Source organism: Rissa tridactyla, chromosome 5 (genome assembly GCF_028500815.1).
Source record: "Rissa tridactyla isolate bRisTri1 chromosome 5, bRisTri1.patW.cur.20221130, whole genome shotgun sequence".
Taxonomy (NCBI): Eukaryota; Metazoa; Chordata; class Aves; order Charadriiformes; family Laridae; genus Rissa; species Rissa tridactyla.
Genome location: NC_071470.1, coordinates 31,986,970 through 32,014,163, shown reverse-complemented (window position 1 = coordinate 32,014,163; position 27,194 = coordinate 31,986,970). Strand labels below are relative to the sequence as shown.

The 27,194-nt window shown below is 44.4% G+C and overlaps 1 protein-coding gene across 5 annotated transcripts in view; it reads right to left on the bottom strand.

The window, feature by feature from the left end:
• Window positions 1–13,029: 13,029 nt before the first annotated feature.
• Window positions 13,030–27,194, bottom strand: part of ZFYVE28 (zinc finger FYVE-type containing 28) — a 162,588-nt gene continuing 148,423 nt past the window's right edge. For all 5 annotated transcript variants that reach the window (XM_054203242.1, XM_054203243.1, XM_054203244.1 and 2 more), the window contains 2 exons: window positions 16,213–16,316; window positions 13,030–15,283 (listed from right to left, as the gene is read on the bottom strand). In XM_054203242.1, coding sequence (XP_054059217.1) covers window positions 15,152–15,283; window positions 16,213–16,316 — 236 coding nt within the window. In that variant the 3' untranslated portion in view covers window positions 13,030–15,151. The remainder of the gene's footprint in view (window positions 15,284–16,212; window positions 16,317–27,194) is intronic.

Genomic DNA, 27,194 nt, shown 5'->3' with positions numbered 1-27,194 from the left:
TGGCAACCATTTTACATCCCCTCTCAACAGGCTTTTGCCAACTCTGTGTCCCTCCTGTGCTATGAATGTACATTTGGTCTTTCCGCACTTCAACAGCATTGATACAAAACTGACTTTGCTACAAATGACAAAGCAGGTCAATGGAAATAAAACTTCCAACGCTCACCTGTGGAATGCACGCTAATTATGATTTGTAACCATTGCGTTTCTGTGAACCAAGGGATATGACTTACACAGTTTGGAGAGGAGAGCAGCCCATTGGCAAAACTGTTGCTTTAGTTTCCCAGAGACACAATCAGAAGTGTCCATTTCCATAGTAGAGGAGCTTCTGATGGCCCAGCAGAGCTGCTTAGGTGAGCACCAAAGCATATGAGCAAGCTGATAAAACCCTGGGGATCTGGGGAGCTTGACACGTCAGTGCTCTTCCCGCTCAGCATTGGCTGCGTTGGACCATCCAGTGGCAGAACTGGCTGGGAACGGTGATATGGCTGACTCTCCCTGATCATTGACGGCTGCGAAGACAAAGGCTGTAAAGCTTCAATGCTGTATTATTCTAGAGCTCCCAGCAGCGGTGGTGGTGGTCTCCTGGGCATTGAACTAGGGAGGGTACAATTGCTATAAGGCAGCATCTGAGTTTTATGCCACAACATGGTTTCCACCACCACTGTCTACAGCGAGCTCTGAAGCCCTACCACAGCCCCTGCTAGGATCAAGGGATCATTTATTCCACAGATGTGATGATGCTGTGCAAGTCAGAGCTTCTTAGCATGAGTTGCTTTGCCTCACCAATGACACAGACTTGGCTGCTGTGCTGGCTGCCAAGGGACACTTGAACAACTCTTTAAACATCATTAAGTCTTCGGCGCTGCTCAGAAGCAGCCCAACTGGTTTTTTTGTGCTGTAGTGAAGCTCGATTTTTTTTTTTTTTTACAATCCATAGCATTTACTTGTCAATGAGGTTTTCGCACCTCCTCTCCTTGGAGGTCATTGGGGAGATCCCCAGGAGATGGCTTCCCCAGAGAGGTGCATTTGTATGGTCGTCTGTGAAATGTGCCTCCCTCTTGTGACAGGAAAGGAGGCGGCATGTGACTGGGACATGAAAAGGATATTGTTTAACATAGGAAGGAAAACATAACAGCTAGAACAAGACTTATCTCAGCCTCTTCCCAGCTCCAAGCTGTATCAAACTCTTGCTATTTCACAGGGAGAGACCAGCCGGAGGATGAAAAGGTCTGGTCAAAGGGAGCATAGATGGCCAACCCTTATCCTCTGCACTTCAGAAAGACACAGACGTGATGAGAAAGCCACTGTCTGCTACCCTGCAGAGGAATTTCACTTGTGTGAACTGTCTGCCTGAGCACTGCGGAACGGCTCGCTCAAGGTTAAAATGGATTAAACTGTTACAGCTCCACTTTCCGATGTGTGGTTTAAATTTAAACTCTATAAATTTCATGGTGAGTTATTAAAACCTTCTTGGCAAGGTGAACTCATCTCTGAAAGAAAAAAAAAAAAAAATTTCCTCCAAGTTTGCAAACCCACAGGGAGGCTTTAAGTTGAGTTAACGGTGAGATTTCCAAGCAGAGGGGAAGGAAGAGCCCAGGTATTTAACCAGCGGTGTGTGGGAGCGGAGCCCTGTGGAGCAGCCTGGCTCTGCTGTGTCAGGCCAGCTGCTTAGCAGGTTTCCATGGGCAGCACTTTGGTCCCATGTTGTTGTGCCCGGCAGCGCAGATGCTCCTGGAGCAGAAGCCGAGCACCGCACCGTATGGCACATCCAGGGACAGCAGGATGTTCTGGGCTGGATACGTGGAAATTTTTGTAAATACTTGTCAGCATAAATTAACCAACAAGCAGCATAGGAGGCCTTGAAATGTCATTATTCTGAGAAGTCCCATCCTTCCAGTTTCTCCTGCTATCACCCAGACACGTGGTGATCTTTGCATGGAGTGGGTGTAAAACATGACACTGAGTTTTGGTAGAAGCCACGCAGAGATGACCGCAAGTATCACGCACAAGGATGGCTGGTTCTGGGTGGTTACTGCTACTGGCCGGGCTGGGGAAGCCCTCCAAGAGGAATGTCTTGCCTTAGGTCCCCCTGAACCTACTAATAAAAGCCATAAGGCGAGTCACTGGCAAGTGCAGTAAGAGAAACAAGTGCAGAACTGTAAGGAAAAAAGGCCAGGACAGCAGAAAAGCAGACCTTTCTCCTTCCCCCCACACCAACGGAGGACATTAAACACCATCCCTGGCAAGGACAGCTCAGCAGCCTCGTCCTGCACTCTCCGGGCTCTACATTAAGCCTCAGAGGACTGAGCTGCAAAACATTCAGAGCTGGTTTCTGTCCTCAGCTGTCACAACTCAGCAGGAGCAGCAGCGGCCCAGGTTGCCCTGCTCCACGTGCTTCCAAAACCTGCCTCACATGTGCTGCTGTTAGAGCAGATGTTCGCAAGCTGCTTGGGTATTTTCGGTGGCTGAGCCGTTTTCCAGCCCAAGGCCTCCAGCAGGCTCCCACACCAGCCCAAGCGAGCACAGTCACCGTCTTTCAGAAAGTGAAGCACAAATCTTGTCCTGACGCAGCCAGACAGGACGTGAGGCAGCCCCACGTGCCGCTGGCGCCCGGCACAGCCAGGCCACGCAAACCGAAGAGCAGCCACTGCGGGCACGGAGTCTTGGCTCAACAACCTCATCCGCCGATTTCCATTGCAAGACTTCTTGACACGGGGAGCATGCTAGAACGCCTCTCATCTCCAGATGCAATTCCAAGGGGATATGGAGATCCGGCTGCTTACAGGACTCGTTGCCGTTTTCCCCCGTTCAGTGCCGCAGCCAGGGCAGGGGACAGCAGGTCAAATGGTGCTGGAACCTCAGCCGATGGGGAGGCACCCACCCGTGGCTCTGCAGGCTCCGGGGCTGTCGGCAGGGCCCAGCCGAGGGCTGAAGGCTCAGATCCAGGCACCGGCATCCCTGCGCCGCGATCATTTCGGGGCCGCCAGCCCAGCCCGGGTGCCTGAACTCACATCATGGAAAAAGAGGGACTTCCCTCCCCCGCCCCCCCCCCCGGCAAGGCTTGGGGTGTAACGGGCTGAAAGCTGCAATATTTCGGAAAGGTGACCCGGCGGGAGCAGCCCCGCCGCGCTGCCCGCCCTCGGACCGGCGCTGCGCCGGGCGGCCGCAAGGTGTCACACCGAGCCCGCCGCTGCCTGCTGCTGCCCGCCCGCCTCTCCCGACGCAGCTCGGCGGCTTCGGTCACCGGCAGCTGCTATTTATAGGGACAAACCCGCCATCCCCGTCTGCGCGGCCGAGGGACCCCGGGGCGGGCGATGCCGGCGGGGAGGGGGGCGATGCGCAGGGGGTGGGCGGAGGGGACAAGCGTCGGCTGCGTTTTGTCCCAGGGGGGTTCGAAACGAAAAAATGGGAATTGCTGGTTTTCATCCCACCCCGGGGAAGCTGCTCCCTCCCCAAAGGGCTCGGCAGCTTCGCGCTGCGGCTTGTGGCCTCCCGTGGGTTCAGGGAGCATCGAGGATCTTCTAGAACTTCGCAGTGGAGCAGCGAGGCAGGAGCACAGCGGGGGCCAGCGGAGACGGGGCTTCCTTCGGTGGCATCGTGGGGGGAGCGGACGCTTCTGAGGCATCAAACCCCTGCAGCCACACGGCTGGAGTGCCAACAGCCACCCTCAGGCCAGGGATGGGGGCTGGCGAGAGCCCCAAGAGGATGGCATGATCCCTGCTAAGGTGCAAGGTGGGGACCGAAGCACTTGGATTTGACCGAATATTGTGCTTTATGGGGGAGTACAGCGGCTTTAATGCTCTGCGTGCAAGTTGAGCAGGGAATGAAGGGAAGGACTCGGTACTTCCACACAGCTCAAGCACTTGACCTAAAAGTATAACTGACTCTGCACAGCCAAGCCCTGGTGCTGTGACAGCAGGTAAAGCAGGCTTGTTGGTGGAAGCACTGCCTTCTCCCCACCCTCAGCTACTGCGCCATTAAAGGAGGAGAAATTATGATTTGGCAAGGCGACACAGAAAGAACAGCTTTGCTGCATTTTAAATATGAAATGTTTGTTTTGTTGGAAGATGACTTTGGGATGCCAGGCCAGGCCTCAAAAATACTCAAAAGGCCCCAAGTGGAGAAACTACAAAAGAAAAAGAAATAAACCCAGTAGCTGTTGGATGCAACGGAAGAGCAGCAGGTGATGCCTCAGCAGAACAGGGGCTAACAGTGGAGGTGTAAGGGATGGGAAACATTTTAGCATGTGGGAGACTTGGAAGGGCTGGTGCCAATCTGTGAGGGCAGCACAGAGACTATACATCCTCGAAACACCCGAGATCATCCTCAAAACACCCGAATTCCACCAGGAGCTGTGGTGGCAATCGCACGCCACAGCAATAATACGCCGACTCGGCAGCACAACCCTCCCGTCCCGTGGGTACGGGGTCACCCAAGCACGGTGCCATGCCGGCAGCTCTGGTGCCCGGGCATCCCCAGGAGGAGCCCGTGCTGGCACAGGCACCTCTCGTGCTGCCAATCGGTGCAGACAACATTTAGCATGGAGGGCTGGTGAGATGAGCAGATAAAACACGTATTTGGAAAGAACAAATCAATCCAACAAGGGAGCTGGGAAGCCGAGCAGCCTGGGAAATGGAAGATGCTTGGATGCACTTACACAGCCTGGGATCCGTGGGGCAAGCCTCTAAGATGCCTCCCTGAGCAGACAGGCAGAGCCAGCCATTCCCAAATGCAATTAACTGCTTCATTACCATCTAAGCAAAACAAACCAATCAGTCTCTGCTGCGTTTAGCCAGAGAACAGATTAACACAAGACACAAACATTGTCCTTCAGACTGCAGCCGTGACCCACACCCTCCAGCCTGGCATGGCAGCTCTGCTCCCCAGCCCAGTCCTGGGAGCAGATTTAGATGTCCCTCTGCTGCTTCAGGCGTGCTGACGCCAACCAGCGAGCCAGCACACAGCACCCCCGCGTGCTGAGCCACCCCCCCGTGTCAGTAAATACCTGCTGAGACAGAGCTGCTGCTGTAGACCCAGACAGGATCGATGGAGATGACAGCAAAATTGTCTTTAGAGGTCCATCTTGACCACCGGTGTCTGCTTGATGTGTCCAGCAGGTCTTGGGAAGTTTAACAAGCCAAATTAAGGCCAGAGACCGCTTTTAGGATGAGAGCAGCCTGCCAAAGGGAAAGGCAACCTACGGCATACCAATCGCTTTCAGAGGACCAGGGGAAGCTGTGATTTTCAAGCTGGAGCCCAGAACCATCACAGGCCTCAACTTACATGGCATAACACCTTTCTTTTACAGCAGCACAGACATTTCCTACAAGCTCTCTTCTTCCCACCAGACACATCTCTAGATAAGGGTCCAGGTGCCAGGCAAGAGAGCAAAAGGTCCCCTGGCATGCAGGAGGAACAGAGAGGACTGACTGCAAGATCCAAGGTTAAGCTTCAAAGGGCCACTAAAATGTCACAGTTTGTAGACTTCAGCATCTCTAAGACCTTCAGTCTTCTGAGAAGATTAAGCTCTGAGTACAGTAAAGAAAACTGCACTTACCTGTGTGATGAGGTACAAGCAATTTATGAAAGGCATTATTCATGGTTGATTGAGACAGCAGGACGGGACGATCCGATCTTGTGTTCCCAAGTCTTTTAATAAACTCTTCTGTAGGATGGAGATAACGTACCTACAGTGGTGACATAAGCAGGTCCCGCACGATGGTGCATTATAGCCTGCTGGTACCATGTATGCAGGGAAAGATAAGGGGCACTGTGCGGTTTGCAGGGTTGAGGAAGGAATTGCTATACAATATCCTATAGACCACTATGGCACAGTATTGCAACACCTCTGCTGTGGAGGCACCCACATGAACGCTCACAATGGTACCTTTGGCTTGAACATCTCTGAAGGGAAGAAAAGCGCCTGAGGGCTGGGACGGGGGCTCGGCAGAAGCCGTGGGGGGCCAGCAGCCCACTCCCCACTCTCCGGCAGGGGAAAGGCACGGCTGCCCTCTCCGGTCCTCCAGGGCTGATGTGCTCTTCTGGGCGAGAATATGAACAAGTCCCTTTTGTGTATGGTATAACTTACATCCCCAGTTGTACCTCACCATAAGGTCTGTGCAGGCTTGGCCACTGCTTTCCATGCCTGGTTCCTCAGCAAACAACCATCCTTTCCTCTCTGCAGTAGGGAAACCGAGGCACAGATTTTTGGATCTGATGCTGGGCCCCTGATAGTGGCTGCAAGGCTCTGCCTGAATCCCAAATCCCAGAGCAGGGACACGACTTCCAGCTCCCCAAATCCCAGCTCACTGCCTCCATCGCCCAGGGCCCAGCTACAGGGGCTGTCTCAGCCGAGCAGCGGAGTCACCTCCAGTAGTTGGGAAGGAACACAAAGCGGAAGGATCATTTCTTCTGTAGCTGCAGGCTGGGTTTGGGAAAGCAGTGATTTTACACACCCAGCCCTGCTCAGTTCCCATGCGTGGCACACTGGTTGTACCCACAGCCCTGCTTGGTGGTTTGCAGGAGTGATGCTCTCAGCATGACACCAGCATTGACGAGCGCTGTGGGAAATCACAGCCAGCTCACAAGGACAGGAGAGCCACTGTCGGCAAACTGGGAAGCCGTTCCTTTAGCTGATTATGAATTGCACATAGGGAGATTTTTGCGGTCAGGGATTTTCCTTCCCCTCCTTTAGACACTGGGCTCCCAAACGGCAGCATATTTCCCCTTGCTTCCTTCTTCCTTGTGTTTGATCCGTTACCTTTCTTTCCCTGCTACTTACAATGGTGCAATGCCAGTGTGACTCCAACCCTGGCGCAGGATTAACTCCAGGGGGAAACTGGGAGATGGGGTGCGCCAAGTGGCTTTGCCTGTGCTGCTGCATCCCTCCTGCACGACAGCCCACAGAGAAATCCCTCTTATTAATAATTCCTGAATTGATTTATAAACTTGAGACCACCACGACCAGCACCTCTCCTGACCTCAGGCACACGGCAGCCCCACTGAGTGTTCACCTCTGCCTTAGTCCCCAAACAGGTGGCCTCATCGCTGCGCCTGTAGGAAGCCCCTGATGCCATGTTAAAAATTCTAGTGGTCGTAAGTAGAGAGTTCACCACAAGTATTAGTTCACTCCTTCAACAGTTGATTATCCACACAAGAATTAGCCTTTTCTTTCTCACATGGATTTGTTCAAGTTGGCTCAACTTTTGGCCGCTGGCACCCATTAAACACCTCCCAATTCAGTGGAGGTGCCCTCCTTAGCAGATTTGTGCGCCCAGTGTAGACAGGGTAGTCAATCGGGTGTGCAATTAACCTTCTCCGATGCACTGAATAGATTACAGCCCCAAACACCACAGTATAAGTTGCACTTTCCCATCTGTTAGTCTTTCCCCTCACAGCAAAACACACCAGAAATGTTGTTTTTTTTGTTTTCAGCAGTATGGTAGCTCGACGCCTTGCCCTGTTCAGCTACATGTCCCTTTTTACCAGGTGCTTATGCCATTTTACAAATATCACACATAAAAGCAGCCCTGCAGAGGCTCACAGAGCCTTCAGCACCGAACCCCAGCAGCACGCAGAGCAGCAATGAAGATACCATTTGGCAAGAAGCGATTTCCTCTGGCAGCCAACACCGTGACAACATCCGAACCTTGGGAGGGCACTGGAAAGCCTCCAGGAGCAGCACATGCCCGGCAGAGAGGGTTTTATCACACCACGCTGGTGTTCTCGATGGCTCCTGGGCTGTTTGTACACAGAGGAAGCACTTTCATAATTGCTTGATTTGGGGTTAACGATTTTTCTGTTTAAAACCAAACATGTTATTTCATGATTGGTATTTATTTGCATTGTGCAATTAGATCACATTAGGAGAATTATTTGTTGCGTGAATGGGAATTTGAGATTTTTAAGAAGTGAACACTTTTCTTTCAGTTTTTTTCTTTTCCTTTCTTACTGCAGTAAGCAAGCAGAAAAAAAATTAAAAATATAATCAACAAGCAAAAAGACAACAGCCTCTCACTGTCCCCCTCCATCTGCCAAGGACTAGTATTTCTGTTAACACTGGGTGGGAATACAGAAGTAGCACACCTACCTTCAAATTACCTTCAGTGCAGTAGGTAAGAAAACATCCCTCTTCCTTCTGGGATTTGATTTTGATGAAACAATGGGAAAAAAAATTCCCCTCGGGCTGTGTCCCTTGGGCCGGCTGCTCCTCGGCTTCTCCCTTCAGCCTGGCCAAGGCTCAGCTGCTCCTGCTGCCCCACCAGGTCCCAGGTCCCCAGCCGAAGGCCATGTCACCTGCAGGCTCGTGGCCTTTGTGTCACCCTCTCTACTCATGTGTTTAGTAAGCACCACCAAGAGCCTCTTCCTAGGAAGCCCTTAAGCCTCTCCCCACTTTACACCACCCTGATTTTTGGTTTCTTTACTGCAGCAATTTACTTGGCTCTTGTTCCCGCGTAAGTTGCATAGGAGCAGCATCTAAATAAGTTCACATCCAAGACCTCGGCTTTTCACAACGTCAGTTTTTGAGACAGACACCAGTCAGAGTCAAACACTCCCTATGGGAAAGAAATATAGAATTATTTTCCCTGAGACTCAGTTTAAAGTCTAACTCCAATATTATACCTTTAAAGAGAAAAAAGTAAGTAAGAAGACAGCAATTAGAACGTGAGCACACGTGATGGAGAAAACCTACTTTCAGGAGTACAACTGAGCAAGGTTTTCCTACTTTGTTCTCCCAGCAAGGCTGATGCCCTGACCTGAAACAGACTCCCCAAGATGTGGGAATCGGAGGCGAGACACTGAACTGAATGTGTGGCAACTTTATGTTCTGTTCCAACACACCACGACCAAATTAGTTGGATTTTCTTATTTGAACAGAGCTTCTTTACATGGGGACTGTAGCATATTTCCTTTAAAAAAAAAATAGTTATTTTATAGAGATTATTTACAATCACCAGCTAAAACCTTTGATTTTTGTTCCCCACTAAAGACCATCCACCATTTGTTCCCTCAGAGATCATCCATCTCCATTACACTAGCTACAAGACGTCCTCCTAGACAAAACTAGGGGTTGAACTTGAACTACTTGGGGTTCACTTTTTTCTACACCATCTGCCAGTGTTTGGGAGTCAAGGGATCACAGGGTAGTTTCCTTTTAAATACATCCATGAGCTTGCAGAAGTGATTCTTTTTCTGTTTATATCTTCAATTATTAATTTCCAGCTTTCTGCAGATAAGCCAAAGAAAGTGAAATTAATTACAAAAACAAACAAACAAAAACAACAAAACCACCCCAAACCAGCAAGCTTTACTGCTGCATAATAAACAGAAAAGCTGCTAATGAAGTGGCAATCACAAATGGTCTTGGCCAGAAAAAATAATTATCCATCAAGTGCCTCAAAATTTGATCTCAGAGGCTCCCCAAACGCAAAGGAAGATGGCATAATACACCTCCTTTCCTAATAAAGCCAGGAAAAGTCTCTGCTCTTAACACTGCCAGATCCACAGCTTCTCATGACTGAGGATCTTGGTCTGGGACAGCCCACGGTGGAGCCACCATCCCAGCCCCTGAAGGATGAGGGATGGCGTTCTCCAAACCATCCAAAAAGGCTGAGGAACTTCGGGGTCATTTTCAGACACGCCTTTTTAGAAAAATGGACATTTGCAGCACCTTTTATGGTACATCAGAGAGAAGTTACCAGCACAAATGTTATTCAGGACTATTTCTTCTCAGCATCTTACCCTGTACTGCCAAGCCCCTAGGTACTGCAGCCTAATCCCATCTAAAAAATGGAAAGCTGGCTACTACTGATATATTACGTAGAAAGCAGTCACCTCAAACACCCTCCCTGATGCAGCTTGCTATCTTTTTTTTGTTAACTCAGTGAATAAAAAGGTCATGGCGGTAACAACATTTTATTGCCTTGTGAAGAACTGTAAAACTGCAAAAATACATAAATAAGACTTTCTAGAGTAAAACATGAGTTTAGTGCTTGCTTAAGTGGCATGAGTGCCTGGCATGGAGTTATTTCCAGGAAATGAAATATCTGTAATATCTGAGGTTGTTAGAATCATAGAATGTTTCAGGTTGGAAGGGACCTTAAAGATCATCTAGTTCCAACCCCCCTGCCATGGGCAGGGACACCTCCCACTAGACCAGGTTGCTCAAGGCCCCATCCAGCCTGGCCTTGAACACCTCCAGGGATGGGGCATCCACAACCTCCCTGGGCAACCTGTTAGTTACAGCTAAAGGCTGGCTGGCTCTGCCATTCCCAGGCATGACCATCCCTCGCATCCCGGGCTGTGTCAGACATCTCACGCTCAGGAAGAAGAGCAGACAGCAGTATCTCTCACCAACTGGACACGAGCAGTAGCCCCTGTGATGGTGGCCTTGTGCCCATGGGCCACCCACCGCTGCTGCTCGAGGGTCCGAAGCAGCAGGCGGGAGGCCCCGCTGTTGGGACGCAGGAGAATTCTCTCTTTTGCAGGCAAGCTCAGTCAGAGCCCTAACAGGCTGGCTGTTGTTTGTACAGAAGAACCCAACACAAGACAAATCGGCTTCGTACCTTTGAGTGAAACATGAGTGGAAAAAAAAATAATCATACTTTACACTTCAGAGCCTTCATGTTTAGTGAAAACAAGAAATGAAATGAGTTCATGAAAGACTAATTGCCTGGTTTGTTTTATGCATGAGCACCAGCATTCCTAGCACATGCAGTTACAGCTTGTTTTCAAAGAGACCAATTATTTCATTAAAACATCATCTTCACACTTCCAGATTTGCTGTAACAAGTCTTCTCCTCTTCATCCTTCTGGCCTAATATTTTGCCATTTTTTTGGGCTAAGACCAAAGAAAAGAGTGCCAAATGAAAAAAAAAATCAGTCTCTATAATTTACTAACAGCTATTAAAACCTGGGATTTAGGATCCATCCTCTCTCCTCCACAAAGTAAAGGAATACTGCAGGACTTAAAACACCTTGGTGCAAGACCCATGGCAGCTCCAGCAGGCAGGCAGGACGTTCTTGCAGGTAACAAGGACACCAAAGGAGGGTTTGAAATGAGCCTGGAAACTTGGAAGGGCAAGATCAGAAAGCAACCGGGATGAAAGCTCCTTGAATTGTCTAATATTGCCTCTAATATTTCGCTATCTGGAAGATACCCAAGGAGGCTACGTAAGACATCTATTTTATACACAGCAGAAACCGAAAGCTGGAGTGGGGTAAAGGGTGAAAGATGGGAAGGGAAAATAGCTGAAGAAGCCTCAAAAGTAGTCAGAAGGATGCCCACAGAGGAGATTTCTCCCAGACAAGCACCACAAATAAAGCGTAATTCAGTAAAACGTTATCATCAGAAAATAGAGTTCACAGTAAGCATCTGACTCTGCAGCATAAATCTCCGTTACAAATAAGGATGTTTGAGCAATCGCAATCCCTCTGACGAAGCAGAAAGCAGAAGCCTCTGTGCCTGCCTGTGCGGGAATGGAGTGCTGCAGTCTTGGCACTCGGTGGAGAGATGCTATCAGGGGTTGCCACGGAAACCGGAGGATGCAGACCCAGCAGCTTTGACTTTGCATAAACTGACAGCGAGTTCAGCTGGGGACGAGACACCGAGAACGCTGGTGGCTTCCTCCAGCACCCGGGCAGGATTGTGATGGAGCTCTATTACATTTGAAGCTTTCCTACAGCCACGTCTCCAACTTCCACCACTTCTACAGCCCACCCTTCGTGTCCCACCATGGCGCACAGGCACAACCACAAACGCATGCACCCCTTTTTCTTCCTCCTTCCTCCCAGGTTAGACAACACACAACACAAAGGTCATTTTCCTCTTCCATCACTTCCACCCAGCTTCTTCCTCACTCAGCTGCCACGTGGACACTTTTTAGTATTTTTGAATTTTCTGGACAGGAGTATTCTCTGGAAGCAGAGATTATTTTTTTTATTGAAGTTACTTTCATTGCAGAGGGAGCCCTGATATCCCACCTCCCTTTACATACCAGGAAATGCTGTCGGATTTTTACAGGATCATTTCAGAATATACTGTAAATTATTTTTTTTCTGAAAACCTCCTTGATTCAGAGGGAAGCTGTCACACAGGACAGTCCAACAGCAAGTGAATTACTGCCCCCTTCGGTAATGTTGCTCTTACCTTATTATCCCGTATCTCTTCCATTGCGGTATCCCCGACAGGAAAAATGCTGTGGAACATATTGTTGTGGTTTGGAGAAAAGAGGTCCCCTTTTTCCCTCAAAACCCTGAAGCGATGTAAATTTAATTTAAAAAGTCCCTTTAGCATAAATTTCTACTGTTCATTTATTTATATGCACCTTAAGGCAGCATTATTTCCCCATAAATATTATGTATGTTAATTTAAATGCAATCTTAAACTTGTGTGCAGGCTTCCCATAGAATTCTCCTATTGTTGCACCATAGAAGCCGAGACCCTAATGTCACAGAGATGTACCATGTTTTCTCTTCAGTGAAACGGCATCCTAAAGCCATGCATTAAGTCCTCTGGAAAATAAAATTAATCCTTATAAACCCTACAACAGTCGTGTCTCATACAAGGAGCAGAACAAATCAGCACTGGGCATTTATGCTTCATAAGAATAACTGTGCGTTGCAGATTTGTATCCCCCCCAAAAAAGAATATTCAGATTTGACACAGGCAGATCGAGTATGTGTCATGTGTGAACTGGTCACTGACACAAAGTATTTTGGGAAGGGAGATTTTCAGCCAGTGGCAAGAGATAGCACAAGGCACTGTTAAGTGACAGGCTGGTACTCCAGCTTTGATTTACCACCCCTTGTCCGTATGGAAGACTTCCATTTTCAAATTTAAACTCATTTCTTTCACGTTATTTTCAAAGTGAGAAAGACCTAAGGCCAGCTTGTTTGACAGGATGGCAGCTGTCACTCCATGTAAACAGACCCCGAAATGAAAGAGCAATCCAGCACATGGAAGTAGAAAGTCCTGACACTTTAATTATCTGAAGAGATTACAAGATGAAAGTCTTCCTTGAGGCAAATGTATATTAGTATTGATATAGTCATTGTGCTTTTCAGTAAGAGAAATAGGAGTCTGTATTTACATAAGAAACTATAGTGTCTGAGATCTTTAAATATCATATTTATGGAAATGATTCTGAATTACAGCATTTACAAAATAAAAACAAGCTTGAATAAATATTCAGTCCATTAAATAAGATTCTTTTTTTTTTTTCCACAGAAGCAACTTTTTGTGCATATTTATTTCACAATTGAAGTTTGTTGTGTTTTTTTATCCTATAAAAGAAGCATTAAATTTGTTGGTTTCTTTTCCAAAAATAAAACTGCAATCATCATTGCTATGTGAAGCCTGAGATTTAAGCCTGAATAAGTACCATTGCTTGCACCACATTACCCACCTCCCACCAATCGCCCAACCCCATGCCTTTCCAAACTCAGTTGAATGCCGACTCTCCAACTCAAGGATCCCATGGGAAAGATTTCAGGGAAACAATAATAAAAAATATAAATAAGGTGAGGCTAACACATCATAGTTGACATTGTCTACAAACAGCATCATAAGGCTTGTGCATTACACATAACTAAGTGAAGCTGTTTCATCTGATTCAAAACGACAGTAGTGCCAAACTGTTGTACCCTTATATGGCTCGTCAACACTGAATGTTAAACCACTTAACAAAGGGAACGTCCCTCCAAAAATAAATCAAAAGAAAAAAAATAATCAACACTGGCCAGTTTTGCTTTATCATTTTGAACGATGACCTTTCTCGAGCATGATACCGCAAACAACTTCCTCATCCTTTTTTTTGTATTTATCACTTTGAAACACAGTGTGTAACACTGCGAGTCAGGAAAGGGGATACAGCAAAGAGCTCTTGATCTCGCTTCCTCTGTAACCACAGCACACACTGTCTTGCTTTTCATGTGGCTAACTCAAAGCATGTCCAAACGCCTTTGAAACCTCAGTGCTCAGGGAGCTCTTACTGCAAATAGGTTGTGCAAGATCATAGCATGAATCCATGAGAGTCTTATTTCTTTCCTCTCCAAGTGGAGATAAAAATTAATCCCTGGTGTTTCAAATAAATACAAACGTCTTCTGAGTTGTTAGCATGAGTGAAGTAACAGTATGCAATATTTTGCACAGTTACTCTGCCAAATGTGGACAACAAGTACCCTTCTCTGGCTGACCTTTCTGTAGAACGTTTTGAATATATCTTTATGTATTTGCCTTTTAAAAACCATTTAAAAAAACTCAGTATGGGAGAAATAATCTGTCACATCAACTGAATTTTGCTGCTAAACTTTCAAAAATATGTATTTTAATATTAATTCATTCATTTGGTAACCATTTCCTCTGAAGTTTGTTAAGTTTTAAATGCTGATATAGAAACCAAAGCTGTGTTATAACTGTATTAACAGGATTTAGCATAAATGATGCAGATTAAAAATACTTCCAAAACTCCAAAATATGGAACTGGAAGTTGTAAAACTTAATTTTTAGAAGACAACTTGGAGTTATTGCTCTGCTCGGTAAATGAAAGGCAACAGAAATATACTGCTTCAGGACCCTCAGTGCTTCCTATGTGATTCACAGAAAATTTTGCCTTTGTAAATAACAAATATGGATTTGAAATAGTTTTGCTTTAATTAATCCTAGCATAGGTAGCAAAAAATCTAGTAATGGGCGAGTTAAACTGCAGCAGGAGGGAGAGAGCTGACATCCACAGCCATGCTGGCATTCTAGTGAGCACAGAAGTGTCCGAGCTTTGGGATTGATTTGCTGGGATGGACTAGTTAACCGGCTACTCTGTTCCTAGCACGTAAAATAAGCAGCAATGCCTGTTCAATTCTCTGAGCCCTATTTCCTTCCACACAGTGCATTTGTTCTGCATATGGCATCGTAACATTAATATTATAAATTTATGGAAGACTGTACTGTAGCCTTAGAGCTACAGACGCTTCATACTTCCCTTTAGCAGCTTAGTAAAATGCAATAAAAACTGTCTGTACAAAATTTATAATAATGGATGTCAAAGCCTACATGCCCTCACGGGGTCCCTCTTTCAAGTTAATTCTTGGCTTAGGTCAAATACATCAGTCCGTGTAAGACTCCAGAAGACACACCAGTAGTTTTAATACGTCAGACACCAGCTTTGTCACTATAGAAAGGAGTGACATGGAACATGTAACAGTGAGTGCAAACACGGACAGGCTTCATCTGACCATAACGAGGTAATGGAGCAGAGTGAGAGGAACAGCGGGAACAGAAGATCTGAAAAACAAGAGCGAGATTTCACTTTAGTTCCTTTGAAGAATTGGATGGGACAAAATTGATTTCAAGAGAGGGGAGAGAAGACTGTACGTGCTGGGCTTTTGTGTTTTGGCACCACCACCCTCCTCAGCACAGCAAGTGAAAGCCCTCTGCAGGCAACTCGCAGCTCGATCTGACTGTGCTTAGCTTCTCTGACACGGTGGCCCAAGCACTGACATTAGCCCAGGCAGGCTTCTATCTCTGCAGGTCACAGAGAAGGCAGCTTCACCAGAGATGAAAAGAAGCATCTCTCTCTTTTTAAAGAAAGACTAGAGGAATATTTGTGGATATCTCCAAAGTTCCTACTCCTGCAAGTCCACTATAAAGTTAACACCACCAGCTTCTCTCCCCTCTTCCTTTTTTAACTTGCACACCAGCAAGCAAGCGCAATAGGATTGCAGATTTCTGGCTTCCTGAGGCACATGACTGCTTTATTCTCCCTCGCTCCGTCTTCCTCCCCCACAATCTTGCAAAGCAGCAGCCCTACACACCGCAGTCCTCCTGCAAAGGTTTAGAAAAAAAGCAAAGGGACACACCGTCCCTGCAGCCAAGCGGTACATCATCCCTCGCAGTGCGGGCTGCTGCAGCTTGTTAAATTCAGAGCAGTAGTCCAGACTGACTCTGGATTTGGGGTGTTTGTTTCAGGATCTCAACAGGCAGTTCTGCTTTTTAGAAAACAAATCCTTATTGCTGTATAACAATCAAAACCTTCCTCCTCACTTTCTAAACTTAAGCTGAGCAGTTGACAGCCAAGATGTACAAAAACACCTGTGACTTGAAAACCCTGGCCAAGCGCACACATTTTGCTGTGCAGCTGAGTTTCTGTGGTACACATACATTTGCTGTTCTCTTTGGCGGGGAGTTTCTCACGTGTTTAACTGAATCATTACCTTGCCACAGCTCCGACAGTGGTGTTTCCTGCGAATGACTGTGAAAGGAGCCTTGCACGCAGTGCAGTAGCTGCAGACTTCATCTGGAACCCAGTCAGGAGGATCTGTCAGAAACACAGCAACAAAAGGGAACATAAATCAAAAGGGAATAAAAACAAACATGCAATTACCAGATCCTCGAGGGAGTAGGGAGAATAAAATATAACAGCAGCTGCTTTCATCTGAGTTTCTCAAGGTGCTTTGCAAACAGGCAGCTAGGTGAGTTCAGGGTGCCTGAGAGGGCTCGACTCCTCCCTCCTCTGCCAGGCACCCACCCTTGGGCAGAGCGCAGCAGGCACCAAAAGCAAGCACACGGCAGCTCCGAACTCAAAATGAAATATATCCTATTCAAGTGAAAGTGGCAGGGAAAAGGAGATAAGCGAAATAAAGTATGAAGGCAGGAGACTATTAAAGCACAGCTGGAACCCAGGTGTTTTTGCCAATGCAACCAGCCATCAGAACAAGCTTAGAGCTGAGATCATTCCCAGCCTCTTCAGCCCTCCCTACAGAAAGGCTGACTGCTTTTCTGCAATGAGGCAAGCAACTCTGCAGATAATAAACTTGGAGCCTGATTACTGTCTGCTAAGCTATTAGGACTCTTACTGGAAGTCACCACTAACTACAACAAAACCACAAAATCAAGCATATGAGACTTAGCAGAGAAAGAATTCAAGCATTAGCCCTAACAGCATGTTTCACTTGTTTATTTCTCCTGTGAGCTCTCTAACTTCTCATAAAAGCTAAGCAGGGAAATGATTTGGTTTTGGCAAAGCAGAAGGTATTAGGCTCACTTCTGTTGAGCTGCTCCAGCTAGCAACAGGCTGACATGACCCTCAGAAAGCCTAAAATTATGAGTGTAGAAAAGATGTAGCCGGTTGCTCGATTAAGCTGTTTAAAAAAAAAAAAAAAAAAATCTAACGAAGGGCAAAACAAATTCTAGCCAGAAGGAATCAATGGACACAGTGAACATGAACTGCTGGCTGTGTTTACCCAAGTTCCCTGTATGCAGCTTCTCTCCGAGTATTATTTACAGTATGCAACCCAGGTAGTTGCTGATTTATAAACCTGACAAGCAAGATCCCTGCCTCAAGGAGCATATTATCTAACAACAAAATATATGGTGCAGTTAATGCAGAGGTCAAGAGGGCTATAGCTACAGGCAGAAAGATAATTAAATGAAAAATCCACTGTATTCCTCAAACATAAGCATGACCAATTTTCATCTGTTTGTCGCATTGGAACATTTGTCAAATTAAAAGTAAAAAGGATATAACGTTCAATGCAGAAAATGTTCAAAATGCAGATTAATAAAAACAAAGAGAACTTCAAATCTTGACTCAGCTTTTATGGGCTCCTCTAAACTATTTTGGAAGTTAAACTAGTTTAAGGAAGCAATCTTTCATTTAATGAATAAACTGGTCCAATAAACGTCACAACCATAGGGACAGCAACTGAAACTGAAGTCTGTGTGCAGATAAGCGACCGATGTGGTAAAAAAGAAGAGACTGCACACAGCAGCATTCACCGGAACAGTTCACTGGAAAATATTCTGTGGGGACACATGACTACAAAATTCTACTTCAAAATATGGCAACAGGGAGATGCAGGACTGCCAGCTTAAGCCAAAGCATTAATAGCAATGAAACCGAGGGGTTTTCCTTTCCAATTCTTTTCCATCTCTGCAACCTTCCTAGCTACTACATGTAACTTACTCAATGAAACTCACTCCCAATGTGGTGTTCATTTTGAGAACTTGGCAGCACTTTCACAGGACAGAGGTCCCTTGGGTTATCATATATATTCCAAACAAAGTAACCGAGCCAATAATGATATTCCTGTTTTAAACTTGCCATTAGACTACATAGCCTTTATTATGTTTTCAGGGATTTAACCACCCCATTGATTTTCACTATTTTAAAGACAGCACAATTTAGGAAGTTATTCAAGCTCTGTGCCACCAGGTCTCCCTCCGAAATCAACACAGAGCTGGTGGAAGCAGGTTTGAAAAGATGCCTACTTCACTGCCAATGCTTTGTCAACCTCACTATAATGTGGGCTACCATGTTCAGCTAGTTACTAATTTTAATATTCACAAAAAAGCCACAAAACACAGACCCTTTTTGTACAAACTGCAGCATGCTAATATGAACTATAACTTCCACAGCAGCTAGTACCATAATCACTCCTTCCTTTAGATTGTGGTTAGTCCAGACTCATCATAAGCTAATGCAACCCCACCACATAGACTCTGCAGCTCATCAGCAAAAAGCAGCCTCCTTATCAGGTGTTTACCAGTTGGGTTTTGGTTTGTTTGTTTTTTTTTCCTGTTGTTGCCCTTGAAGTGCAATGTTGAAAAAGTTATTTTTTAATTGACCTTGTATGGATTTAATTGTCTCCAGTGCTAAATAAAAAGAAAAATTGCAAAAACACCCCCACGAGAAACAGCAAATTAATTTTGATAAATAACGACCGTCTAAACTTACAATAGTCACACAATCCATAGGTCATGGTTACAGAATTACTTGGCTGCCAGATGAATTAATCTGAAAGCTTTGTTTTTATAATTGCCTGAAAAAATAAATCACATCTTAGTGGTTCGCAATGTACAAAAACAGTACAACCCCCTCTACAGAATGTTCTCCCCCATTAGAGAGAATCTCTTTACCTCCATGTTGGTGTCACATCAGCTGATGCACTAAATTAGCACATCAGTAGAGTGAGCCTAAAGGGCACATTTCCCCCCAGAGTGTGACTCACAACAGTAAGGCTCTTTGAGAGGGCTACTGGGCCAGCCCCGTCCATGGCCCATTGCTTCTGGGTCGTAGTGCCCTCCTAAACTCCCAACTGCTCGCGCCAATCTCAGCCGCACTGCAGCAAACCCCCAAATAGCAACACTCAGTTATGTCACATTCAAAATGCCGTATAAACATTAATTGCTTTAATCCTCACCCAGCTACAGTCAGTAAGTCTGTGTGGGGAGAAATGTCTTGCCCAAAATCATGCGGTGGTGCAGTCCTGAAATGACATTCGCAATAAGAAACTTTGGGCCGTTAGCCCTATACCTTTGCTTCCAGTTGTGACTGAAAAATTCCTTACAGAGAGCCTTCATTTTGAGAGTAGGCACTTGCTGAGAAATTAAACGCAATCCTGGATTAGAGCTGAGCGCTCAATGCTGTCAGGAAGGATGAAGCCCTGAATGACTCGGTCTCTCCGAGCCCATGCAAGCCCCAGTGGCAACGGGATCACACCCTTAGGTCCCCTTCACATGCCTCATCTCGCTCAACCTTGGGAGCAGCCTTTCTGACTTACATATATGAAGGATTGAGTCATCAGGCTTTTTATAGAACAGGTTTTTGAAATACTCTCTGAAGGGCAGTCTCATGAGGGCATAAAGCTTCAATATAAGGAATAGAGTGAGTTACACAAATTAAACCCCTAGCATTAGCCTGGAGATGTGCTGGAAGCAGGGCAGCCGCACCGCACCCCTAGGCTTTTTAAGTTATAGTCCTTCTCCGGGCTACGCTGCTCCATTAGCTCTGCACGCAGCAGCAAATGGAAACATCCAGCCTCTAAAGCCTGTGCTTCAGGGATTTGTACAAGGAAAGGAGGGAAAACCTTGTTCGTGGGCTAATTGGCCCACTGCTTTATCATGCAATGAGAGTTAAGAGAAGTCTGTTGGGAAACAGATGAAGACCACAGCACAAACATCAAAGAGGAGGAGAGAGGGAGGGAAGGCATTAACGAGACAGAAGGACTACAGAAATAAATTTTAGAAGAAAACATTAAAAGCATGTACAGAAAAAAAGGCAGAGAAAAAGGAAGTGAAACAACTATTTCAATGAGTAAGAAACAAGTTTAGAAAAAGGAAAAGGCACAAGATAAAATTAAATACTGTGAAGACTGAAAAAGACATTTAAAAAGGAGAAACAGTATTTCCAGCTCTAAACTATTAAAAAATCTTGCACTACAATCTCCCATAAATAATGAAGTTTTAGTCTTTTTATTTGTTTTATGGTGTAGCTCTTAGAATTCACCTTTACATGTCTCTGCAACTTCATTAGCTAAAAAAGTTTTCTGTTTTATAAAAGTTAACAATCTCACTAAGTCCAAGATGTTGGAGCTTTAAGAAAACCACAATCATCATAAAAATCACAGTAAACACTGTCAAAAAACACATGTGAATTCATTTTGCCTAAGTATGTGCAATAGATCTACTGTAGTCCCATCTAATTTCACAAAACCAAGGCGTACATCTCTGTGTCCAGAACACAAGGAGAAGAGACCCTGGACCCGGATTCATCAACAGTGTTGATTCAAACAACATTAGACCAGATGGTTCATTCAATGTTGCTGAGACATGAGAGACTGTGGGAGGAAAATAATCCCAAAAGTTGCTGGAGCTTGCAGAAGGCCTAATTTAGCAAATCTATACTCTGGTAGAAAACAAATCTGAAAACATGCACACCACGATTCCCTGTTGAACAGCAGCTACTAAACCTTAAGCTTGTGGTGGTGTCTGCATTATGGACAGATAATTCAGAGAGAAGACATCTTTTTTTTTAACCAAATATTCCTAATGCAGAACTCACACTGAAAGTTCCTCTTGCACCAATATGTATTAGATTTTAGGACACATCATGCATAACCCTGATTATACTTTTACCAAAGTAACCTTAGGAGGAGTGTTCCTACAGCAGCCTGTGGAACTTACGTTGCTGCAGCCGTCAAAATGCATTACCCTCAAAGCTGCAAAAAAGGTCAGATGGGCTTGCTGTAGCTCTTCTGATGAAAGCAGGAAATTGTAAATCCTCAGTTTTAAGTATGGAAAGTAGAGAACTAAGGTGACATTACTTTACCCCTCACTTCACCTACCACTGTAAGATGAACCTATTTGTCCCTTATGACAATTTTCCGCATGTCATTCTGGGGCATCTCTGACTTTTATATAAGATTCCTAGGAGGCAGTTGTACCAAAGTAGTCCTTACCCTTGCTCAGTAGATTTAGTGTTGATTACAGCTAGCTTGAAATTTTTCAATACAAATAAATTTTCTGCTTCAACAATATTATTTGATGAAAATTTCAAAGGTGAGGGAGAAAACAGAGGTATAGACTTAGTAGCTTCAAGGACAGCTCTTGTCAAACGGCTCTCTTAGAAGGGAGTTTCTGTGCAAATTTAGAAAGCTTTCAACAAAGCATGGAGATTTTCAGACTTGGGCTCAAGCCCCCGCTCTGCCCCATTCAACACGACCTTGAATGATGACATCTTGTGTCTATTCTGTACAGGTACATGATCAGCAACTCATTCTTTGGGCAAAATAATTATTTACATAAAACAGAACAAGTCTGATAGAAAACACTGATTTCCACTGGGATATAGTTCAAATCTTTAATTCAGATGCACCAGAGACTTGGATCTTCCAAAGAGTCTTGCTTTGTAAGAGCTACTAACCATTAGAAACTAGAAGCAAGTTGATAATGTAGATATCTATGTACTACATACCAGAAGAAAACTCAAAACATATTTTTAGGAAAAAAATTTCAAACCTAATCAAAATCCCAGTTATGTCATTGTGGAACTGAATAAGCCTGTGTTCTACAGTACTTTTGTTGTCTCCTTCTGCAAAATTCCACATAGTGCTGACAGAGGGATAGTCTTTGAAAAGGTAAAAGTCTCTGAGCAAGTTCTTAAAATGTAAATCAGATCAAATTATTGCAATACAACCTAAAAACTGCACAAAACCCTGTAATTTTACATGCATGATTAAATATGTTCAGCTGATGATAAAACATTGCCTCATTATGGAAAACTTGATGCTAGATTCTTCTCTCACACAGCATAAGCAGAGCTGCTGAATAAGGAAAATGTAAAAAGTTATGTGGACAGAATATGTTTGGCCATTGAATTGTGCATCAATTTAACTTTTTACGTTTAGAAAGCGTTGCTGGTCATCATTATAAATAATAGAATAGCCATAGGCATGTAGAGGACAAAAGAAAAAACGAAGCATTCAGCTAGGGTTGACAGCTAATTCTAAGACTCACGGTGATTAGATTCTGCACATACAGTAGCATGGGTGGGTTTTCTTGACCTTGTGACTTCTTACTGCAACAAGAACAAGAGCTCAAGCCTAGGGACCATAAACTACTGAATTGTGCTCGTGCTGCTGGCTGGAGAGCAGTGAGGGCTCGTGACTAGACAAAAATGGGTGGGCTGGAATATTATGAGATGGAAAGGGATCAAGGAGAAATAGCGTGCTGTTGTGCGGCAAACAGATGCTAACGCCATTTGGCAATAACAGTTACTTGTACTGGCAGCCACAGCAAATCCATTATGGCTGGAGTTATAACTAGGTAGCAGAAAGCAAGGCAGTTCTGTATGGATGCTAGAGTAATAAGGAGTGAAAATGAATGTATGGTTACAGAGAGAGCTGAGATGCTGCAGCAAATATTTTCATGGACCATCAACAGCTTCATAATGCTTTCTGTTTTTCCTTGAGAAAATATTCTGATTTTTAGATGTTTCATGCTTACTCCTAGACAAGAAGTGGAACTCACTTTCTTAGCTAGCCTGTAACTTCATGACTTTGACAATTAAAAATATTAACCTTCTCTCAATCACAACAGATATATCTTCCTGAGTAATATATTACTCTAAAACACGTGTATGGTCAAAACTCAGATTTGCCAAAGTTCACTATTAAAATCATCAAGCTCACAAGGCTAAACATAATGCTCCCAAATACAGTGAGCAGGGACTTATGCTTGGTGGCATTTACAGATTGATAAAGAAACGAATACATAAAAATACTTAACAAGACAAAACCAAGAAATTACTCTGTGTGTGTCTGTATATGGGAAACTGTTGGCTAATATAAAGCAAGCTTTGTGCTGGGGCTGGAAACAAGTGCCCAGATTCATAAATGGCAAAAAGACATCAAAGTTCAATTTCCCTGATGTTTGTTGTTTTTTTTTTTTAAAGCTATAATACATAAGTATTACTTAGCTCTGTCCCAACAAGGATAAATTTATAAGAGCAATTGTCTTACATTTTCAAATATGGAGGCTTCCTTTAATTCTTGTGCAACCCATGCTGCCCACTCTCAGTCCCATGCAAACTTCTTGCTCAGCTTATTATCCAACAGTGGTTTGTCCCAAGCTGGAGCTCAGGAACTTCCCAGTAACCTTCTCCCCGTGCTGGCTGGTAGCTCCCCAGGACGCAGGGAGAAAGGCAGTACCACAAAAGGTCCTGAGGCACAGGCCCCTTTTGCTGTTACTGCAATTCAGAGCAAGCACCACCGGTAGCAAAGAGTCCAACCCGTTTTTTTTCTGAGCAGCTGCCAGTACAATTTGCTTTGAGTTTATACACAGAACTTTGTCCCTGCTGGCCATCATCTCCATCATACAACCAGAGCACGAAATTTTCCTACATTTAAAACTCATTTATGGAATATTGTATAAATTAATCTTATATTCTAGGAAAATAGACATGTATTTGGTTTACATTCTCTCCCTATAAAAATACAGTGCTTTTTATACTCTATGAAGTATAAAAACATACGCTTCCTCAAAAACATCCTAGAGCATTAGGACAGCATATACACCATAGGCTCACCTGTACTTTCGAAAATGCTTTTGTTTTGGAATGCCAATTAATCCATAGTTTATTGTATTTCAACATTCAGAAGGTCAAAGGATTTAACTCTTACACCCTTGCCAATGTCAGTTGGCTCATAATAAACATTCATATTTGTTTTATGACCCAGACCAGCTGGTGGGTTTTATATACAGTAAGAATGAGAAATCTGACAAAAACAAGTGATTCATCTTCATAATCTGAGTAGAGGCTGGAACCTTCAGCAGAATCTTAAACCTATTCATTTATTTGTTCTTGCTTTCTTTTTTTTTTTTTTGTATTACCATTGACTGGATGCAATTTTAAACATTCAGTACTTTCGGTAAGATGAATTTATTTGATAATTGGAAAAAGCTTTCCTGGCAGGTAGCTTGCTGGACTTTCTCAATTTGATACATGCTCATGTTCTGCCACGATGGCAGAAGGGAGGAGGCTACTGATGTGCTCATTTGCTTTAAATTGTTTTCACTTTCAGCTGAAATCATTAAGAGTGACCTGAAGTGTAGAAATGATGTACAAAAAAAGGATTATAATTAATTTTGGTGCAATGCTGTCAACAGATTGGTGCAACACTCTCAGACTTTGAGTTGAATCCATTTACAGTGATAACTGTGGTGTACTCTCGCTGGTGGCCTGTGGCCCAGATTTGGCCTGGAGGACAAACCCATCAGGCTTGTTGCAAGAATAGGGCACAATATTCATGCAAAGGTTGCCTTCACCACCAGACATCTTCATCTGCACGCAAACATCACCCAGCACAAAGTCAGGGGCTGTTTCTTACACAGTGGCCAGAAAAAATGAGGTAGGTGGGGAGGTGTTACAAGGGGGAAAAGGCACATGGCTGCTGAGGTGAAAATTCTGCTGTAAGCTTATGCCTCATGCTGTATGCCTTAGGGATAGCAAAAACATGTATCCCATTAGCTATCACTGCAAACCTCAGTAGGAAAAAGTCTATACAGCATTGCCAGCAGCAACAACTTGTGACCTGAAGGGACAGAGGCCTGGAATATATAGGAGGAGAGGGGACAGATAGGGTGTTTCTACAGTTCCCACAAATTCAACAAATTGACCCACTTCAGATGTCCCTTTTTGTAGGCCTTTTGTGGTTTGTTCTGGTTTGGAAGGTGGAGCTAACCTCCGTTCCCCCTAGCATACTCTCTCTCTGTGATACAGAAAATTCCTGCCCATCAGCAAATCTGAAAGCTAAGTAACAGCAGACTACACTAGTTAGTTTACATAGTCAGAAGAGCTGTACTGATTTGAACGAGTAGGTATTTATAGCATAACCACTTAGACACAAGCCAAGTAGACTCCCAGAGAAAGTCTGCAAGGAGATTGATTCAGACATGCCCAAGCCTTGCCAGTGAGCAAGCATAGGTATCAAAGGCAGAGTACCTGCAGGAGCATTGGCTAACTGGCTGTGTTTAGAGGATGTGTTAGCACGGGAAAACATTGTGCCAAGGCAGGAAAGCTCATTCTGGCATCCACATCTACTTATTCAAAAGGGACTTGGTTATCCCACAAGGCTCTGCTTTCCATCACACAGGCATACGTGAAACACCTGCTATTTCGGAACAAAGGTGCAGACAGGAGGCTGTTTTTGCTATAGCTATCTGCGTGTGCTATTAATACTGCAGGTTGGGTTTTACCATTCGCTTTGGGCAGGGACATAACGGATTCACACTGCCTGGGTCCTGCAGTGGCCCTTGAAACATCAAAGATCCCCCTTACTGCACTCCTACACAGCCATAACACCACCTAAACACCCAGACTGTTGTCCTCTATTTCAATAAATAACATCCCAAGCCACAGGCTGCACTTCTCCAAACATAAAACCTTCCCCCTGCCAATAGAAGATGCCATGAAAAGCTGAAGAACCTTAAAAGCTGAATAGCACGCCAGGGAAGTGAAGTGACTTTGCCGTGACAAAATGTACATCCACTGTGAGAAAGTTATTCAGCATCCTGCAGTTCAGAATAACTTGCTTTCAAGTTCTGTAAGTCAAATTCACTGACAGCATCAGGCATCGATTCAAAACAAAAGAATATGAACTGAAATGGTAGTGAATGAATAATCTCTTCCATTCTTTTCCAATACAGCCTATACATGATAAGGATTTTGCTTAAAGATTTGTTCTTTACTGTGCCTTCTGTGACATTCTGAATTACGACCCAATAGAAAAATCAATTAAAATGACTACTGAATAGTTCTTTATCTGCCACCAAATCATCTTCCTCCAGAAAAGATAATATTTCTACAGTGCATTAGACATGAATTAGCCCTGTTGTTCTAAATAAATAGATTAGATTTGAGATCCTTTAGCCTGCAGCTTCAGAAGAAGGGTGAGCAAGCAAACCATGGGTTTTATGTAAGCACAAAATAACTGACAAATATGTAGCATTACTCTAAAACCTAATCTTTAAGAGGTTTTTTCTTTCCCCCTGTGATTTCTGGTCTTTATTACAAATGACATGAACCAACATTTCTTTACTGTTGGTCACCCCCCTCTACATACAAGCAGAGACGTACACTGCCTATCACTCAGTTCTCAGTCATCCTGCATTCAAACCTCTCACTGGAAGAACAGTGGTATAAGTGGACAAATAGACAACAATATATCAAAGTTTTAAAGCACAGGGAAATTACTGCACACTTGAATTTCTGGGAAGCTCAGATACACAGTTTCACGGTTGACTGTTGTCTTCTATTTCTTGCTTGACCACAGAGACACCACCACTCCGGTAATTGGGCTCCTGGTGTGCTGAAACCACCACTTAGCCCTGAAGATCAAAGCTGATTGCTTTCTTGTTTGCTCTATCTCATACATCTACTTTCTCTTTTCTTATTCTTTGACTGCAAGTGCTCTGATCTCTTTTAATCCATTTTTATACAGTGTTTACTATACTAGGGCTATAGTCCATAACTGACTCCTAAGCACTCCCACAGCAGCTCAGATTAAAAAAAGAGAGAGAAAAACTTTTGAGCTCTCAGAATGCTTAAATCCTGACCAAAACATTGAGACTTACCTATGCACTTTTCTTCACTCTTCACCATGTATTCTGTGAGATTTGACTAACCTCAGACTTACCAAAACTAACTTCTTCTTTGAAGTAATATGGTGAAGAATATGAAAATAATAACCAAAATATTTTGATCAGACAAAAGTGAAGAAAATACAAAAGGTACTTGTACCATGGGAAAAAGCAGTACCTCCACATATAGCAAATGATACAAAAGATCTCTTTAGATTTGGCTGAGAAGACCTTACTTACGGCTTTGCATCTTACACAGCCCTCTGAAACTTGTCAC